The 21,362-nt window shown below is 40.5% G+C and overlaps 1 protein-coding gene across 1 annotated transcript; it reads left to right on the top strand.

The window, feature by feature from the left end:
- The first annotated feature begins 336 nt into the window (after positions 1-336).
- Positions 337-1,302, top strand: LOC112011236 (uncharacterized). Its single transcript, XM_024043618.1, has one exon. It carries the CDS (start codon positions 337-339, stop codon positions 1,300-1,302), a length of 966 nt encoding a protein of 321 aa, XP_023899386.1.
- The last annotated feature ends 20,060 nt before the right edge of the window (positions 1,303-21,362 follow it).

Below are 21,362 nucleotides of genomic sequence, written 5' to 3'. Positions count from 1 at the left end.
TCAGGGTATAGACAACCCGACAAAAGGGATGAGGAACTTGAGCGGTTGCGCAGGATGGTGAGAGATCTGGAGTTAGAAGCAGAGAATCGGCGCCGTAGAAGGAACCAAGACGACTGAGAAAGGAGGTCCAATACTGGGGAAAATCGTCAGGAGGCGGGATCCAATCAGTCTAGATCCAATCACCGCCGAGAATGATCCCACTCATGGGAATCTCATCGACGGAGGAAACGTTCACATTTGATGGAATCCCACCACCGTAGAGACCGTTCGCGGTTATGGAAGTACGCGAACCGAGGCTCGGATTCCCTAGAAGAGCAACGGCCCCATAATGCGGCCATGGACACGATGAGCCGGGCGCTACGAAGAGTTGGAAAGTCACCATTTTCGGCTGGCATCGAGCGGGCCCCAATGCCGGACAGATTCGTGCAGCCCCCGTTCAACTTTTACGATGGGAAGACTGACTCGCTAGAACACGTCAGTCATTATATCCAGATGATGTCCCTACATACTCACAATGACGCGTTGATGTGTAAGGTTTTTCCCTCGAGTCTTGGCCCTATTGCTTTGAGATGGTTTAATGGGTTATGGAAAGGCTCCATCCATAACTTCGCCGAGTTAATACAAGAGTTCGGGATCCAGTTCGAAACTTGTAGCCAGGAGCCACAACCGGTAAATGCATTGCTGTCCATGAAAATAAGGGTGGGGGAAACCTTTCGTAGCTATGCTGGCCGGTATTGGGAGCTTTACAACAAGATCACCGAAGGAAACAAGAAGACTGCTGCAAGCACTTTCAGGATGGGGTTACTCGAGGACTCCGGATTAAGGGAATCGTTAACTAAGAAACCCCTTGAGGACATGAGACAACTGATGAGGCACATTGAAGAATACAAATGGCTAGAAGATGACCGGCTACAAAGCAAAGGAAAAGTACCCGCGATAAATCATCCTCGGCAGAGCGTCTACCCACCCAAGATCTGGGGGAATTTGAGAATTCAAGAGCCAGATGCACGGGTAGGGGAGATGAATCTGGCCTTTAAGGAGCCAGTGCATAGGATTGTGGACAAGATTAAGCACAAGCTGTACTTCAGGTGGACGAACAAGATGGGAGGCAACTCGTCTAGGAGGAATCAAATTTTGTATTGTACTTACCATAAGGATAAGGGCCATACAACCAAGCAGTGTCGAGTGTTAAGGGATCATCTTGGGCAGCTGGCCAAGGCTGGGCATTTAAAAGAGTTCGTGACAAATTCGAGGACCGAAAAGCAGGACAAGGCATTCCACAGAGAGGGAATCCCCTCCTAGCCCCTCTTGGGATAATCAAGGTTATCCACGTTGACCCGAGGGGCCTTATTGCGACAGGGGGGAAAGAGATGTTGACTATGGTGTCAGTGGAAGGAGATTTGGGCATGCTTCCTTCTAGAGAGAAGATGAAAACCACTCGAGAGCCAATCGCCTTCGACGATAAAGACTTGGAAAGGACGGTCCAACCACACAACGACGTATTGATAGTCACGGCCTGGGTAGGCGGCTTCGTAGTGAAGAGAATAATGATAGTCCAAGGAAGCGGGGCTGAAGTTATGTATCCGGACCTATTCAAGGGGCTCGGATTGAAGAGATCTTTCAAAGTATAGTACACCCTTGGTTGGATTCGACGGCAAAGTGGTAGTTCCTGAGGGGCAGATTTCTCTGCCCGTGAATATAGAGGGTAAGGAGGTAGTGGTAACGTTTATAGTAGTTGCTTCATTTTTCCCATACATGGTAATACTGAGAAGGCCATGGATCCATGCAATGGGGGCTGTCTTGTCCACTCTGCACCTAAAAGTCAAGTTCCCCACTGACCAAGGTATCACTGTGGTACAAGGAAGCCAACAGGCAACCAAACAATGCTTGGTCGCCCTAGTCAACTAGAAGAAAGAGCGAACCGACCAGAAGGAGTAGGCTAAGTAGAAATGCCCGTCATAGGGGATTCCTTTATAGCAATTACAGAATTTACAAGAGGAGAAGGGGACCGGATGTGCCGAGATTATGGTCAAGGTAATGGTATTGCCGGATGTAGATAAGTATTTCCAGATAGGACAAGGTAGAAATGTTATTGCTCCTCATACAAAATGTGGATGTGTTCGCTTAGAGTTCATACGAGGTGCCGAAATTGGATCCTGAATTCATCGTTCATAGACTTAACATAGACCCCACACTCCCTCCTAAGAATTAGAAGCCGAGAAGGTCAGCCAAGGAACATGTTGAAGCAGTAAAAGTAAAAGTTCAAAGACTGAGGGAGGTTGGGGCAATAAGGAAATTTATTTCCCAGAATGGTTGGCGAACACCGTGGTAGTGAGGAAGAAAAACGGCAAGTGGAGGGTCTGCATGGATTTCACAGATTTGAATCGAGCATGTCTGAAAGACTCATTTCCCATACCGAAGATCGACCGGTTAGTAGATGCCACATGCGGGCACAAAAGGATGAGTTTTTTGGACGCTTTTTAAGGATATCACCAGATTGTGTTAGCTCCCGAGGACCAGGAAAAGACTGCGTTCATATCTCCAGATGCTAACTATCACTATACCGTGATACCCTTCGGGTTGAAAAACGCCAGGGCCATCTATCAGCGGATGATGACGAGAATGTTCCGAGATAAGATAGGACAGACGATTGAAGTGTATATTGACAACATGGTGGTGAAAAGCAAGTAGGAGGTGCGGCATGTGGAAGACCTCAAAGGGGTGTTTGAGGTAATTCGGTAACATAAGTTATGCCTGAATGCCGGGAAGTGTGCTTTTGGGGGTGGGGCCAGTAAATTTCTAGGGTATTTGATCACTAACCAAGGAATAAAAGTCAATCCAGACCAGATAGAGGTCGTGAAGCATCTCTAGCCACCTAGCAATCCAAAGGAGGTGCAAGTGTTAACAGGGATGCTAGCCGTCCTTAACCGGTTCATCTCCAAATTTGCCGATCGCTGCAGACCATTCTATCAACTTTGGAAGAAATGGAAAGGGTTTCAATGGGATGAAGAAGGTGGTAAGGCCTTTCGGGATTTGAAGGAGCATTTGATGCAGGCACCTATGTTAACCGCCCCGGAGCCCGGGGAGGACTTGCTCATGTACCTGTCAGTGTCTGATCACGCTATTAGTGCCGTACTACTCAGTGACCGAGAAATTCAACAGCCTGTATATTACATCAGTAGGACTTTAGTTGATGCTGAGACAAGGTACCTGCCTTTGGAAAAGCTGGTGCTAGCCCTGATACACGCCACGAGAAGGTTGCTGCATTATTTTCAAGCTCATACAGTATATGTCCTGACGGAGTATCCCCTGCAATCGTTGTTGAAGAGGTCAGACTTCATGGGCTAGATAGTAAAATGGGCGACTTGTCTGGGCCCTTTCGATATATGGTACCAGCCACGAAGTTCGGTAAAAGTCCAGGTCCTCGCAGATTTTGTTGCAGAGTTTTCTCCCAAGATCGACGGGGGAATAATGTGTCATGTGGAGGCTCGCCCGTGGAAAGTATTCGTAGATGGTGCATCAAATGCTTTGGGGGCTGGAACTGGGATTGTTATTATCACCCCGGAGGGAATAAGGCTAGAGCAATCTTTTAGGTTGGGGTTCAGAGCCTCTAACAACGAAGCCAAATACGAAGCCCTCCTCATTGGATTGAGGGTTGTCTCGGAGATGGGAGCCATAGAGGTAAAGATACATTCGAATTCTTGGTTGGTTGTGAGCCAAGTATAAGGAACATTTGAAGCTCAGGATCCCTGGATGAAAGCATACTTACGATTAGCAAGGGGGGCTATGAACAAGTTTAGTACTGTGAAGGTATCCCAAGTAGGCCGGACGTAGAACAGACATGCTGATTCCTTGGCCATGTTAGCGTCGTTAGTGACGAAAGAGGTTCCTCGGCTGATTAAAGTGGAGCTGACAGAGAGCCAAGTATTGTTATGATAGATTGGGTTGGCGTCACCAAGGTTGGTGTCGCCGCGATTACGACACCCGGGCCATGTTGGATGGACCAAATCATTGACTTCCTCTCCGAGGATCGAGTCCCAAGCGATGAAAAAGAGGCCAACAAGGTTCGCCGCACATCACCCTGATACTAGTTATCGGCAGATTGCAAGCTATATCAAAGATCTTTTGGGGGGGCCATATCTTTTATGCTTGCACCCAGAAAAGGTGGGCGAGCTTCTGGCCGAGTTACACGAGAGGGTTTGTGGCAGTCATTGGGGGGGCATTCATTGGCTCATCGAGCAATGACTTTGGGGTTTTGGTGGCCACGGATGCAGAAGGATGCTACCGAGTACGTAAGAAAGTGCGAACAATGTCAAAAACACACCCAGTTAATCCATCAGCCAACAAGGGATCTAAACCCGGTCCGCGGTCCATGGCCCTTCGCGCAGTGGGGGCTAGATATCCTTGGCCCTTTTCCCCAAGCAACGAGTAACTAAAGGTTTATATTGGTGGCCGTTGATTACTTCACGAAGTGGGTGGAAGCAAAGGCTTTGGCCAATATTTGGGATGTGGACATCAAGAAGTTTATGTGGAGGAACATAGTTATGATGTTTGGGGTTCCGGACTCGCTAATATCCAACAATGGACTGTAGTTTGATAGCAAAGCTTTTCATGCCTTTTGTAGTGATCTCGGCATCAAAAATAGGTATTCAACGCCAGCCTATCCGCAAAGCAATGGTCAAGCTGAAGCCATCAACAAAGTGTTCTTGAGTGGGCTGAAGAAAAGATTGGACGGTGCGAAAGGCAGATGGGCCGAGGAGCTACCAAGCATTTTGTGGGCATACCGAACAACTCCAAGAAGATCAACCGATGAGAATCCGTTTTCCTTGACGTACGGAGCGAAAGCAGTGATACCAGCCGAGGTAAACCTTTGTAGGGCATAAGTAGAAGGTTTCAACCCCACCCAAAATGGTGAGCTAATGAAGGAACGCTTGGAATAGATAGAAGAGTGCCGAGAATCGGCTACCATATGATTGGCCGAATATCAGCAAAAGCTTGTTCGGCATTATAACCGAGGCGTAAAAACAAGGGAGTTCAGTGCTTGAGACTTGGTACTGAGGAAAGCAGTGGGGAAAATGCGAGATACAAACTCTAGGAAGCTAGCCTAGATATGGGAAGGGCCTTACTGAGTTATTGCAATCACTGGCGCTGGGGCGTATTACTTAGAGGACCTGAATAAAAGGCTATTACCTCGGTCGTGGAATGTCCATAATCTTAAGAAATTTTACCACTGATCCATTGTAAGCCATGTTCTCGTGGTTGGTCCCAATACGATCATCATTACCGAACAATCGGAAACTTTAAAAGCAAAAAACTTCTAAGGATAGAAACCTGTCCTTGGTTCGATATCCATCACCGGGCAAGAGGACACCTTAGCATAAAACTTCTAAGGACAGAAACCTGTCCTCGGTCTAATATCCATCACCGGGCAGGAGGAAACCTTAGCCTAAATCTTCTAAGGACAGAAACCTGTCCCTGATTCGATATCCATCACCGGGCAGGAGGAAACCTTAGCCTAAAACTTCTAAGGACAGAAACCTGTCCCTGGTTCGATATCCATCACCGGGCAGGAGGAAACCTTAGCCTAAAGCTTCTAAGGACATAAACCTGTCCTCGGTTCGATATCTATCACCGGCAGGAAGAAACCTTAGCCTAAAACTTCTAAGGACAGAAACTTGTCCCCGGTTCGGTATCCATCACCGGGCAAGAAGAAACCTTAGTCTGAAAGCTTAGTCTAATTTTCCTAAGGATAAGAACTCATTCCCAGTCCAATGCTCACCATCAGACAGAGAGAAACCTTGGCCTAAACTCTCGGTATTTGGCACCCCATGAGTTATCAGGCGTTCAGGAAATTAATTATACAAGAAAAATAAAGAAAAACGACAAGAAAGATGTCATGAAAAATAAACTTCTATGAAAACATTTAAAGCAAGCGTTCAGCAAATGAAAAACACCAAAAACCATGTAAACGCATGAGAAATAAAACAATTGTCTTGTCACCAAAACCGGGTGACCATACGAAAAGTAAAACAAGCAAAGTAATAATTGTTCAGTCACCACAGCCCGGTGACATAGGCAATTTAAGAAAAGAAAGTAAAACCTAGTAAAAACATTAACTGGAATAAAGCAATAGCAAACTTGTGCGGTTTCTTGGTCAATCTTCTCTCATCTCGTCGGCATGTTCGGTTGGTTACTGGTCGGTCGGTCAGGCGGGGAACACTAGTGACTTCCGCGTCGTCTGTCTCCTCATGGGTGTCTATCTATTCCACCAATTCCCGGAAGCTAGTTGTATCCCCCGCGTCGGTAGGTTCTGGGGGGTTCTGCGTGGCTGGAGCGAGATCTGGGAAGGGTATTTGGCTGGGGTCCCTAAGGGGAAAATCTTTAGGAACCCTCATAGCATGCAGGACTGCCAGCCAGCCAGCTTCAAAACCCAACTTCCGAGCTTGGTTCACCACTGGCTCCAGCGAGTTTTTCGCATCAGCAAACCCTTCCTAGTACCACTTCTCCTCGGCAGCCCCCAACGCCGCTCTCATGTCGGCTAACTCCTCGGTCTGGGCAGTATTTAGACTTTCTACCTCAGCCAATTTGACATCTATCTCGTTCTACTTTTCGAGAAGCTCCGTGCACCTACTCTCCGCTAGCGCCCTGGCCTTCTTGGTAGCATCAACGACCTTCGCTTTTCTTTTGTCACCCTAGTGACCGTCTCTTTGGCCGCCCTCTCCTGGTCGGCATCCTCAGAAAGTTCCTTCATACGACCCTCCACCACATGGGCCAGCTCGGCTGCCTGATAAAATTTCGAGTGTTAGTGCGTATATCATGTACATATTAACAGCAATGATAAGTAGTAACAGCATACAGAAACCGGTGAGTAAGAGATTACCGCGATAGTAAACCATTGTAGCCTCCTCCCCATGGACTCCTCCGTCCCCTGTTCATAAGCGTGAATGTCCTCAGGTAGAAGAAGCCCGTGCGCTAAACTCCAGGCAACACAACCCCCTTCACCTTTCTCCCAAATCCGCACACTAGCGGTGTCAGGGAGTGGTTCGCCGTCCAAGAGAAACGTGGGCTACCACGGCCTAGCTGCCCTAGAGGAGGAGGCTGTGACCACCCCGGTTTGAGTCAATAACTCCTGTATGACGATGCCCTTGGACGGTTGTGGAGGTACCCAGGCAGGAGCATCTCCCAGCCCAATGAAGGCCTACTTACCTATATGTTGCCTTTTTTTGGTTCGTCCAGTTTACGACGGGGGTGGAGTGGGAGGCGTCTGGCTCTAGCAGGCGCCGGACACAAAATGGTCAATAGACAGGGTCTTTCTAGTCACCATATCTACACTATGGTTGGATTTTGTATCGGAGAGCTCGGTAATGTCAACAACAATTTGCTCGGCAGCTAGTACGGGTTCCTTGGGATTAGCAAGGCCTTCAGGTGGGGCAGGGGCTTCTTGGACAAGGGCCTCTTGAATGGGAGCCTCTTCCTCAACCAAAGCGTGTGCAAGTTCTCGGAGGTGCCAAGACACACGTTCCGCTGATTCGTCGCGTATCGGAGCTAACTTGTTCGAGCAAGTGTATCGCCGGCCATTCTCCCGAGCTTCTCCTACGATAAAGTTCAGCAGTAAAAAGTTCTCGTGCCGAATGTCGATAGAAGACAGGAGGGGACTGTCTATCAAGAGTGCTTGCTTATAAGGTTTCCAGATGGAGTAAACTGGCTCAACTCCGAGAATGAGGTGGGATGCTCGGAGCTGCCCGTCCTAGTGAATGAATATCTCGAATCGAAGCACGAAGTTTAAATCTCTTACGTGAACTACCCTTACATCCAGGACAAACACTCTATCGTCTGTCAGAAAGAGAAATGACAATATGAGTGATTAAAAAAAAAAAAAAAAAAGGAATGAAGAAAAGATTAACATATATATGGGTGTATTGAAATTCAGGTAAGTAGTACAGCTATTAGACAAAGACAGTGAGGTCAGGAGGCAATACAAACCTACTTCGCGATGAGTGAGAGGAGGGGGGATATCCCCGGCAAACTAGTTGCTGCGCACCCGAACGTATTCCCTGGCAGAATTCCTATTTGAGTCAGGTAGGCATGATATCAACCGTACTCGCTTATCCCTAATCTTTAAATAATAATTCGTGTTTTTGTTTTCACACAAGCTATACATATGGTTTATATCATAATGGTTTAACTGCAAACCGAATGTATGGTTCAACCTACTAACACAACTAACAACCTGGTAAAAGTTGGGAGGTAGTTGGTCGAGGCACAGCCCGTAGTACCGAAGTGTGTCTAATAAGAGGGGATCCACGGGAAACCTGACCCCACCCTTAAGGACTACCATTAGAGGAAAAAAGGCAGTTGGACCCCCTTCTGTGGAGTTCGAATTCGCTCTCGAGGCAATATGCCACCTCCACGTCATTGGGAATATCAAATTTACGCCTAAATGTGGCTAAGGATGCTGCAGTGTTTAAAAGGTAAGCAAACCCCATCCTAGAATCTAAAATCAAAAGGGGAAACGCGAAGAAAGATGTTTAAGAAAGAGCAAGAGGTAGGGAACTTACTTTGGGCTCTAGGTTAAGAGGAGGGGCTCTGGGCAAGCGAATAGGTACGCAGATGAATGCTCGACAAAGAGAAAATTCAAAGAGTGGAGAGTTGAAAAATGAAGAAATGATTTGGGGTGAAGTATTTATAAAGGACAAAGGAAGAGGGAAACGGTGCCAACAACAATAATGAGGCTCCATTAACGAGGAGTTCACGTGGGCGCCAACTGACACACGCACGTCTTCGGTTCACAAACCGTCACGTAATGATGACAGCTGAATCCAATGAGCCGAAACAGCACATCTTTTAATGGCGCATTAATGGGTCTCTGAAACTGCCCTAACTTCCACCCCTTAACCTTCTCTAACGAATATGCCCACTGGGCTTTTTGATTCTACCCGCGTACCAAACAAGAATCAAGAGGGGGCTAATGTATGGCCTCGAGATGACCAAGCCCATTTGGACCTTGAGTTTAAACACAAACGATGTGGCCCATTGTTCCCATTCCCCTTTTTTTCCTAGGATCCCATCCTAAGCCCATACGGGGTGTAGGCCTAGGTTTTACCACTTAGTGTTTGCTCGGGAGACCGTTACCGGACAACATCGGAAGAATAACTACCGACCACCCCACCATGAACGTGACCGATAATACCCTGAAGCATTTTTGCCGGTCATACTCGATGAAGTGGGAACCAAGTTCCAAAGCCACCTTCGCCACACCCCACTCCCACCTAACCAGCCACTTATAACTAATGACATTGGACCTCTCATTACACTAACTGCAAAAAAAATCATAGCACCCCACTAATCAGAGTACTATAAATAAGAGAGGTGGAAGAGTGGAAGGGGGGTTGAAGAATTTTGAGAGGAGGAGAGAGAGAGGGGGGGCGAGAGAAAAATGGTAGCCACATAGAAGGAGAAAAGTGATCTCATTGGGTCTCTGTACCGTGAACCACCCACTGTGGAAAATCCTATACCCACTCCTCAAATAAATTGTGAGCCCAAGTGAGGCCCAGTCCATTTGCCTCTCTTTTGGTCTGCACACATTTCATTGTAGATTTGAATAGAATCGGTTTATTCAATTCCAACAACTATTGGTTTATTCTTCATAGATTGATAAAATATCTTGGAAAATTGATTAATGGAAAGGAAAATGAACTTGGAAAAACAAAAATCAAGTGGCTGTGTTTTTCTTAGCACTTGAGGTTATAAGTTGTGGCACATCATACTTCATACCTTAAATTGTGCCAGGTATAGAATTTTTTTTTTAATTAATTATTTTATATACAACATAGAAATTCTACTCTAACATAATTTAAGTATATATTTATGTGGAGCTTCATCTTAGAGACTTGAACCCTAGCTTTTACCCCCCACACTCCACATACACTTGTGAAGTAACTACTGCACTAAGGGTGCGCGGTGGTACTAAGTATAGACTTGATATTATTGATTTGTGATCCTTTTGTGTGGTAAAAGTGGCAATATCATATTTTCTTATCCCTAACACCCTATAGGTATGAAAATTTATTAGATAGTATCTAAATATGGCCGACTAAAGTGATCCTACAAATTAATAAATACAAGGAACTTAATATGTATATGTACATACATGCATACATACATACATACATACATATATATATATATATATATTCCCCCCCCCCCTACATAAGTAAGTTGTGTCCTAGTTTTTTTACTAGATTATTCCACTTCCTTGGTTGAGGAGATAACATTTATGGGAGATTCTAATTAAGTAGTTAATATAAAATATAGGAACACTATTTAACCCAAAAACTTTTTTATTTTATTTTATATTTTTTTGATAAATTCAAATAGAAAAGGGTAGAGGCAAGGATATTTTTAAAGAATTAAAATACGGTACAAAACTCAAAAGGATCTATTTAATCCAAAAGCTTAAACATATGAGTTTGGTCCCAGCAATATATCATTAACCACTCACTTTAATCATTATTATTTGTAGGTGCCTTTTGTGCTTCTAGGCTAAGGCTTGTTCTGCTGTAGGTTGGAGAGTTGGGCCTGGCACACTATTCTAGCAGGACCTTGCTAAAGGACCAGTTTATGCACAAAACCAGCACTCCAAAATAAAGACAACAAATTATAACAAATATATGTATATTAATCCGCAAATGTCACTAGACGTTTATAAATTCAAAAGTCAATATCTTATAGTAGAAAGGATAGTAAAAAAAAAACAATTAACATAACCAATGCAGCAAAATGTAGGATGTTGAGTTTTCCGCAAGCAGTGAACTAAAGAGAGCTCGAACCCTATTTGAAAAACCTTGCCATTGGGCTAAGCCGTTAAAGCTATGCATTTTGGGGAATTATTCCGGATAGCTACTTTCTATTATGTTGGGGTTACAAAGAGTGGGTTTGCTGTAAAAGGGAGGGAAAAGATTGCCTATTGGTGCATGCATTTTCTACCATGTTCACTCTTTTCTCCTTTTACTTCACTCTTTCTTTTTTCTCTGTTATTTCTCTTTCAGTTCTTTCTGTTTCTTACCTTAGTCGTTATCTTGCTTCCATTTATGGCTACTGTTCCTATTTATATTGGGTTAAGCCCATGTGATTTTTCTATTTTACCCCTATTGCTCACTAACCATTTTTGTCTATTGTGAACACCTCTTCAAGGCTGCCCACTAACCTATTGGCTGTTTGGCCTCCATTACACTTGGGCATGCCTAATACTTTCTCTCTCTTCCACTACTTATTCCATGACAAATCCTTATCTGTTTGGCTCTACCATGAGCCTTTCTCTCTCATTCTGATGGCTAAAGCTTTGGGTCTCTCTCTACCTATCTTTTTGGCATGTATCAAATGGTCCCAACCATTCACTACCTATTTTGGAAAAAGATGCTTTCTCAGCATAGCCCCTCACAAAAGAGGCCTTGGCTAGATACCAGAAATAGACCATTTTCCCCTCTCCAGCTAACCACAACTTCTGTAAATCCTTGACTATGGGTCCACATCCCTTGCATTGGCTAGATACAGGTTAGTGGTGCGTCAGCCATAATGCAGTTGTCTTATTACTTTCTTCTTTTGTTTTCTTTCTTTCCCACACTGTTTCTACCACTGATATTTGTCTTTGTCTCATTCTGTTCTTGATTCCTCTCCGCTCGTGCTCGTCTTTTATGGAGAATGGTATGGGCTTATTGGGCTTGCCCCACTTTTGCCTCTTCTTGGGCTTGCTTGCTACTATTTTCTGCCAAACTGGCCCATTAGGCCTTATTTCTTTCTCTTCTTTCTTTTGGGCTTTTACAACCCTTTGTTTCTACCATTACTTACTAAACTTTTCTTGCATTTTTTTTTTTTTTTTTTTTTTGCTTGTTATTGCGCTTTTCTTCTATTGAGCTCTTTTTATCAAAAATAAGTATCAACATTATTCAATGTGAGACTTTAATCACATGTGTATTCCCAATAGTTTTCCTCTCATGTGTGAGTCATTGCCTTTTTGGGTTTCAAAACCTCTATGTGTGTTACAAACAAGTCCTACTAGCTCTCCCTTGCGTATGTGCTTTCTCCTTCACCAACATGTCATTCATGGGTCTCTCGTATGCCGTCCATGGAATCACATGTCAATCCCATATGCTTATCCATTGGAACCTCACACTTCCATATTCGTAGGAACCTTGGGCACTTTAATTTCTTTTTTTAATCTAATACCTTTGGCAATATTACTTTGTTGGGCCTTTTTCAAAGATGATATTCAGTACAAAAGGAACCTTGATACCACCTGTTTGGGGAGAGAACACATTAGAGATATTCCAATTAAATAGTTAAAATAACACATTGAAACACCACTCAAATAAAAAACTTAGGCCCCAATAAGTTTGGGCTTAAGTATGTTACGTTAACCACTCACTTGTATGGTGCATAAAACATGGGATATCGGGTTTATGACACATATTTCAAGTCAATTGAACCCAACATGGTTATTAACCCAAACTAGAATCAATAAAGTTAGGGAATTGGGTTATTGGTCCCACCAATAGGACAACAATCAAACCATAGGGCCAAATAAAAAAATAAAATAAATATAAAAACAAGTTTGAGAGATCGTAAAATAAATATGTAAATTAAAAAAAAAAATCGACATGCCTAAATTACTCATTGAAATTAGTTGTAAAAAACTTGCCACCTAATGTAATTTAAAATCAATGTTTCACAACCACCAATACTAAAATACATTAAATAAAAGAATGCTATAAAATTGTAGTCAATTCTTTGTTGAATAAAATCAGATTTATATGTCTTAAAATTGTAGGAACAAAACCATATCTCAAACTCCAAAATCACATTTTATACATATGGCATATCTTAATAGCTACTCCATTCCCAATCTGTGCTAAAACATGAAACTCTATCTATGGGAGAAGGAAGTTCAGCCCATACCAAACTTAGGTTGAGAACCACCAGTCACAAGCCCATCTCGCAAACAGGAGGCTTATATAGTACACTAGTTAAGGCATGTGAGAATGCTAACATGGCTAGATCTAAACCCTACACGTGGAATGGTTGTGAGCAAAGGAGAAGAAACGTTGGCTGAAGTAAAGGATCTTTGGTCAATGCTAACGGCGTGATCATCATGGGGAAGAGTGAGATTTGAACCTAACATGGACACCCAGTACTCATAAAAGGGAGATAGTGACCCCTTATGGTCAGAGGCTATGAAATACCTCCTTTTTTATTGGTTGTGCTTGTGCTGGATCATTGCTAAGGACATGTGCATCACCCTCAATGCTCATAATGTCCCTTTCCTTGTCTAAGGATTGCTCCCTATGTAGTGGCAGGGTCACCTTCCATGCCACTACCTTGACTTTGGTGTGCTTATTCTCTTTCCTCCAGCCACTACATAGTACAGTAGCTGTATTAGGATTCAAATAGTACAGTACCTTGACACCTATCTTTTGTACTTGGCAACATTCCTTGGACTATAAGAGGAACATGTTGCTAGACCATTAGGGCAAAAGAACCAGGAGAGAATATTAGAGAAAGTAGTAGAAAGTTTGTAAGGAAGTGAGGTAGAGAAAATGCTTCTCTTTTAGGAAGAACACCATCATTGTACAAGAAAAACTTCCATCTTTCATATAATAGAGAGATTGAAAGAGTAAGGGACATTCCCCTGTGCTCACTCGTGGTTTTTCATCCATTCTTAAGGGTTTTCCAAGTACATTCTTTGTTTTCTTTATCGTCCTTACAATGCTTTCTTTCTCTCTCTATTTTATGATGTTAAAGCTTTCATTTTTATCACTTTCGATCTTTTTCATCTAAATGTACTGTTAGATAGCTCATCCACTTTTCATACAAGTTCATAAATCTAACTTGCACGTACATTTTTGGCGACTCCACTGGGGAGAATCTATGGTTATTCTTCCTTTTAGTTGTATACCATCAGCTATGTTACATTCTTATTTTCAATTATCTTTCTCTTTGGCCATTTGATGCCTTCAAGAAAGAAAAACACAGGTGCTTAGGTTGGTTTAGCAAAGAACCAACAAGCAGAAGTAAGTGTAGACCATTTCTCTATGCACACTAACGGCACAGAATCATCTGAAGAGGTTAGATAGCTTGGTAACAGGGACCTCGTGGCAGCTATTGAGAACCTTTAGTGTTCTTAGGCCTTTATGTGGGGGGAGCTCCAGTCCTTATGCTAAAGGATAGCTACCCCTCAAACCCCATAAGATGGCCAAGGACCTCAGAGAGAAACTGAAAGGTCAAATCTTGATCCTCTTCTCAACCAAAGGGTACCCTCACAGCCTAAAGGACCTTAAGAATCTCCCTACCTAACTACAGAAGACATTGCAGCCATTGTGCTCAAGGCTAGAAAACCAAAGAGCTCTGCTTACATCGACACATGGCCTTATTATCCCGAAGAGATGACTAGGAAACCTTATCCTACCAACTACACACCTCCTATTTTTCCTAAGTATAATGGCATGATTAGGAATGCCAAAGAGCATATCAGGAGGTATGTGGACACCATGATAGCTTACTCCAATGATCGCGAGCTGAGGCTTAGGGAGTTTTCCAAATCTTTGGAAGGTTGTGCCTTTACTTGGTACACCAGCCTTTTTCCAAGGTCAGTTTTGAGCTGGAATGACATGGCTATCCAGTTCATGAAGAAGTTTTTTGCTTTGGATGAGAAGCTTACTTTATTAGATTTGCAGCAGGAAAGGCAGAGGGTGTTTGAGGGGTTACTAAACTACATTTGTACGGGTATCATCCTAACTTAGAGAACTTACAAATCTCAAGTTTTACAAGGCTAGTAGAAGCATCTAGGAGAACAAGCTTGTCAGTGAAGAAGCCTTCAAAGGGTTCGATTTCACAACCCACAAGTATCACTAGACAGCCTGGGAAGCAGGAGAGCAAAAAGGTGGAGGTAGCCGTGATAGAAGAGCCAATGAAGGCCGCCAAAGATAGAAAGAGAGAAAGAAATGGTATTCCTCCTCCTTTTTCTGTTTCAGTAAAAGAGTTATACAACATCCTAGAAGCCTAGGCGAAGGATGGCGTGGTGGTCCTACATGAGTGCAAGTGTGAACTAACATAGGAGGAAAAGCAAGGTGCATTTTACCATAGGTATCATAGAAGAAGTGACCACCACACCATGGATTTCTATTCTTTGAGAAATATATTCCATGAAAAGGTGGCCAAGGGTGATTGGTCATCAAGAATGGAAAGCGTGCAGATCAAAGATTGCATACACCCGAGGTGGCAATGATTTCTTCATAGGACCCTATCAAAGAATGCACACACCTGTGCCATTGCAAGATGAAGAAATGACATTGCGAATCCAACAAGATGATGAAGTTCATGCCTTTCTAGAAGGGATAGGCCTTAGGCCATTGGCTAGAATGGTGGAAAGGAGCTAAGGAGTAGCTGCCTCCGAGGGAAGTGTGTTGTAGGTGGTATATCAAGAGACCAGGGAATCAGTGACCTGCTATGCCAGAGATTTAGCCAATAGCCTCGTGGCTGACGAGAAGCCCTTATATGTTACAGTTTTTCTAAGAGCTTCCCAGATTAAGAAGGCCTTAGTAGATATTAGTGCCTCCACCAACATTCTATCCCTCCTGACATTGGATGCCTTGAGCATTCCATGAGAAAGAATCATTCGAGAGCCACTCCAAGTGGCAGGGATAGGATCATTGCAGCAGCATACCTTGGGACATGTATCCTTAGACTTAAGGGTAGGACCTACTAGAGCACACACTCTTATGCATGTGATGGATGGTGATACTTCGTAACATGTTATTCTAGGCCACCCTTGGCTTAAAGAACAAAGTAGTGGATTTCACATATCATTAATGTGTGAAGGCCATTTGGAGAGGAAGGCCGATGACCATTAAGGCCACTAGAATGCCTTATGATAGGGCAGAACTCTACTATGTAGAGGCAGCCTTATGGTTAGAGGCTATGAAATACCACATTTTTATTGGTTGTGCTTGTGCTGGACCACTATTCAGGATATGTGCATCACCCTCAATGCCCTTGATGTCCCTTTCCTTGTCCAAGGATTGCTCCCCACATGGTGGTAAGGTCACCCTCTATGCCACAACCCTAACTTTGGCGTGCTCATTCTCTCTCCTCCAGCCACTACATAGTATAGTAGTTGTATTAGAATTCAAATGGAGGAATCATGGTTTAACACCTGTCTTTTGTACCTAGCAACATTCCTTGGACTATAAGAGGAACATGTTACTCGACCATTAGGGCAAAAGAACCAAGAGAGAGCATTAGAGAAAAGAGTAGAAAGTTTGTAAGGAAGTGAGATAGAGAAAAGGCCTTTCTTTTAGGAAGAACACCATCATTGTACAAGAAAAAGTTCCATATTTCACAGGGAGCTTGAAAGAGTAAGGCACATTCCTCCTTGCTCACCCGTGGTTTTTCATCCATTCTTAAAGGTTTTCCACGTACATTCTTTGTTTTCTTTACTTTCCTTATAATGCTTTCTTTTTCTCTCGATTTTATGATGTCAAAGCTTTCATTTTTATCACTTTCAACTTTTTCATCAAAATGTACTACTAGATAGCTCATCCACTTTTCATACAAGTTCACAAATCTAACTTGCACGTACAAGGCCCAAATTGAATTACTAAGTAGAATTACACAGACCATTGCATCCTTTACGGCATCTGAACAAACCTTTTCTCTCTCGCTAGGGAAGGGAAATAATGCATTGGGAGAGTCCACCAGCCGAGCATAAGATTCAGCGTTAGGCTCAAGTTACGAGGAAATCATTTTTGTAGCAGAAGAACGAGACCCACCCCTGGCATAAGGTTAGAAACATAGAACAATAGCCTAGACTCAATGGACCACCTAAGCACTGTAGGGGGAGGGACCCACATGTCAGCAAGATATTATCTCATCATTACAAGTCTACTAACAAAAAGGTATAAAAATGAAGGAATGAGTCAAACAAAGAGGTTGGAGCATTGTTTTTGGGAGAGAAAGACGAGAGAAAGGAAGGAAAACACTAGCTAATATTTGGGGAAGGTGACCTAACTCGAGACACCTAAAAGGCACCTTAGCTACCTGAAATCCTCCTCGGGTGGCCAGATTCTTAGTCATAACCCATTTTATAAACGTCTATTACCTCCATTATCTAACCAAGTTTCTCTTGGGATTTCTAAAAAAAAAAAAAAAAGGTTTCTCTTAGGATCTCCCGTTGTAAGTTATACCCTATAAGCAACATACAAATTAATTGGGGATCTAAGCCCAATGAGCCCAAAAGCCGTTGTGGTCTGTATCACCACACTATCTCATTGAAAAGTCTAGCATCAATCTCATAATAGAACCATTTGTTTCAATTATTTAGAAAATTGTATTGCTTTCTATCTTCATTAAAATAAAATAAAAAAATCAATACTGCAGTGGATCTATAAAGGCAATTTTGCTTAGTATTACACCAACTAGGTGAATACAACTCGTTTGAGTTGCAAAAAAAACCCATTGAATTTTATTATTTTAATTGCATAAGTGGTTCAATTAAATAATCAAACAAACTTAATATTGGTTCACTAAGTTATCAGTCCCACTTTAGTCTGAGTTTAATACCTATTGGAACCCACCACTTAGGTGTCCTCAAAGGGACAATCTCACCAGCTTAATATTGGTTCACTAAGTTATCATCACTAAATCTTATATTTTGTTGACTCTTAAAAAAAAAAAACCTCGTAAGAATACTTTTAATTTAAAATAAACAAACTCTTCAACTATTGCAATGAGTAGCTAATACCTTCATCAAAATTAAGAATTTTTATATTCTTCGCGCAAGGATGTTGGACAATGGATTAAGGTTATTGCTATTATCATCAAGGACAGAGTGATGGTTAGGAAGAGATGGGGATGCATCTTGAGAGAGAGAGAGAGAGAGAGAGAGAGAGAGAGAGGATTGAAGAGATATTGTGAGCAATTGGGTTGAAAAAGAAGATGGTGGAAATGTTATGATTTTTATTTCTTATCAAACATCATGGTAGAATTAGTGGGCATTGAAAAATGGGAGGGTTAAAAATTTCAAAGAGAAGCTTTTGTTTGGAACCTTACTACTACGGGTCAATTCAGTATTAGGTGACCTAGTCCAGTAAATGTTGATAGATCTAAATATTTATAAGCGGCCCCTGCACGATATCTAGATTGCCTACCCAAGTCAGAGATCTCTCTCTCTATATATATACAACTAGGCTGTAACCATTTTAAGCTAAGTCAAAAATATCAGCCGCCTTTAAAAACAAAAAACTCACCTAAACTCTAAATTTTTTTTTTTTTTTTTTTCACGTCTAACAAGTACATCCTCCTCATATTAGTTACACATACTAGCCTCATCGCACGCGCGAACCTTTAAAAACAAAAAACTCATCTAAACTCTATATTAAATTTTTTTTTTTTTCACGTCTAACAAGTACATCCTCGTCATATTAGTTACACATACTAGCCTCGCGCGTGCAATGAGACTTTTTTTTAAGTGGTTCTATTTTGTAGAAAAAAAAAAACTATGTTTATATATATATATATATATATAATTTTTATTTTGAAAATTTAATTTATAAGTGAATAAATCAATTTGAAAATTAATAGGAGAGTGGTCCTATTTTTTAGGTAATATTTTAGTAGGAGGTAGGGTTGGATTTTTACCAAATTGTCCTTTAGTTTTGTCTTTACTTAAACATAGAGGTGTATGGGCATTTTTGAACTAAAAAATGAGGAATCCAAATTGGGGAAGCCCCTTAAATAATAGTATAGACTATGATCAAACTCAACAAGGTCAGACTCAAATGACTCACGTTTCATGCTTATTACTTTTTAATCCTCCTAATAATGTGGTTTAATTCCAAAGGAAACATGAAATTGGTTGTATTGCTTGATAGGTCTAGGAGGGGAATATGGCAAAGTAATATGAGGGATTTTGGAGTTTGCTATATGGAAAAACTAGAAGATATAGAGAACAATAAATAATATGAAGGGAAGAAGCATTCATATTAAGTAATAACTAGTCACTAACCCGTGCGATACACGGGATAGTTAAATAAAAGGACAATTAACCAACATCACGTTAAGGTAAAAGAATTAGTGACAGACTGATTTGCCCACTAAGAATTTAAAAGAAAAAAAGATTGATATAATAAAATCTAAGAAATTTAGAAATAGAAAATTGGGTTAATAATATGTATATTATAGACATTTTGCTAGTTAGCATTTAAAAAAAAAATAGATCTATCATAATTAAATAAAATACAATGGGAAGAAATATTTAACTTCTATACTTTTCTATAGTTTAGAAGTGTTGTCTAACGTAGAATGTTATTGGGTTGTAAGAAAGATTTTTATAAAATGTTAATACCATATATATGTGCTTATATTGTCAATGTCTCTGCACTATAGGTGCATAGTTACTGAAACCTACAAAGTAATTTACAATTCTTAAATTAATAAAGCAAAATTCCCAAAAGTAATATATATGCACACACTCAAAACTGATATAAACTACAAAGATAAAAACAAATCTTATTTAGTTGTAGTAATAACAATATAAACAATTCAAAACATGGAAAATTATTAAATTTATAACACCTAATTCCATTATCTTATCTTTTACGTTGAATCCAAACAAATAATTAATTGAAATTAATCCAAACAAATAATTAATCAACCAAAAATCAAAGCTTTAATTAAGAAAACAAAAAATCACATGAACCCAAATAAAAATTCTCAATAAAGCAAAAACATATAAGGTAAAGAATTAAAATCAATCTACTACGACACAAATACCAAAAACCCAAAAACGTAAAGCTTCCAAATTTTATAGAATCCCCAAATTCTACTTCAAAACCAAACCAAACCCTTCAAATTCAAAAAAATTATATATAATATACCAAATAAAAATTTACCACACCTTGGGCTAGGAAACATAGGTTGCAGCTTTGATTTTTCTTAAAAAAATAGAGATGCTTCATCTGCCATATACAATATAAAATAAATATTAGAAATTTCAACTCAAAAACTAAACCCACAAAAACACTATCAAAATATAGAGATTAACCCAAATACTTAGAAGAAAATAAATTCTAAACATAACAAAACAATAAGATAGAATGAAAATTTTAGGCACATATGAAAGCAAATAAAAAAGACAAAACCTACTTTTTTTTTTTTTTTTTTTTAAAGTGAAGTTAAGTTTAGGGTTTTGAGATGGTAATTGCTAGAGTTTTAAGGAGAGAAGAGAGAGTCCTACCAGGAGTCAATATAAACAATTCAAAACATGGAACATTATCAAATTTATAACACCTAATTCTATTATCTTTTACGTTGAATCCAAACAAATAATTAATTCAATTAATCCAAACAAATAATTAATCAACCAAAAATCAAAACTTTAATTAATTAAAAAAAATTAGATGAACCCAAATAAAAATTCTTAATAAAGCAAGAATATATAAGGTAAAGAATTAAGATCAACCTACTGAGACGCAAATACCAAAACCCCAAAACTTAAAGCTTCCAAATTTTATAGAATCCCCAAATTCTACTTCAAAACCAAACAAAACCCTTCAAATTCAAAAAATTCATATATAATATACCAAATAAAAATTTACCACACCTTGGGCTGGAAGACATAGGTTGCAGCTATGATCTTTCTCCAAAAAATAGAGACGTTTCATCTGCCATATACAATATAAAATAATTATTGGAAATTTCAACCCAAAAACCAAACCCATAAAAACACTATCAAAATATAGAGATTAACCCAAATACTTAGAAGAAAATCAATTCTAAACATAATAAAACAATAAGATTGAATGAAAATTTCAAGCACATATGAAAGCAAATAAAAAAGACAACCTACATTTTTTTTTTTTTTTTTTTACGTGAGTCTCTCTCCTTATTTTTTTAATCTTAAAGTGAAGTTAAGTTTAGAGTTTTGAGACGGTAATTGCTAGGGTTTTAAGGAGAGAAGAGAGAGTCCTACCAGGAGTCTTTCTCTTCTATTCTTAATCCTAAAGTTTTTTTTTTTTTTTTTTTAAATTCTAATGTGTTATGTGAGTTTTTTTTTTTTTTTTTTTTTGGGGAAACCTAAAGTGGGTCATTTTTTTTAAAAAAAATTCTAACGTGGGGTTCAATTTTAAATTATATATAGATATTAATAATGATGTGATAAGCTTTGGAGAGGCCAACAAAATATATCTAATAGAGTTTTACTTAAACTAAACTATTGTAACACTAATAAATATAAGAAGATATAAAACCTAGAATAAAAAGAATCTAAAATAAAAAGAAAAAGAAAATAATGGTGACGTGGAAAATTGTGG

Source organism: Quercus suber, unplaced genomic scaffold (genome assembly GCF_002906115.3).
Source record: "Quercus suber isolate HL8 unplaced genomic scaffold, Cork oak 2.0 scaffold_63, whole genome shotgun sequence".
NCBI lineage: Eukaryota > Viridiplantae > Streptophyta > Magnoliopsida > Fagales > Fagaceae > Quercus > Quercus suber.
Note: the sequence above shows the minus strand (reverse complement) of the source record. Positions and strands in the feature narration are given on the sequence as shown.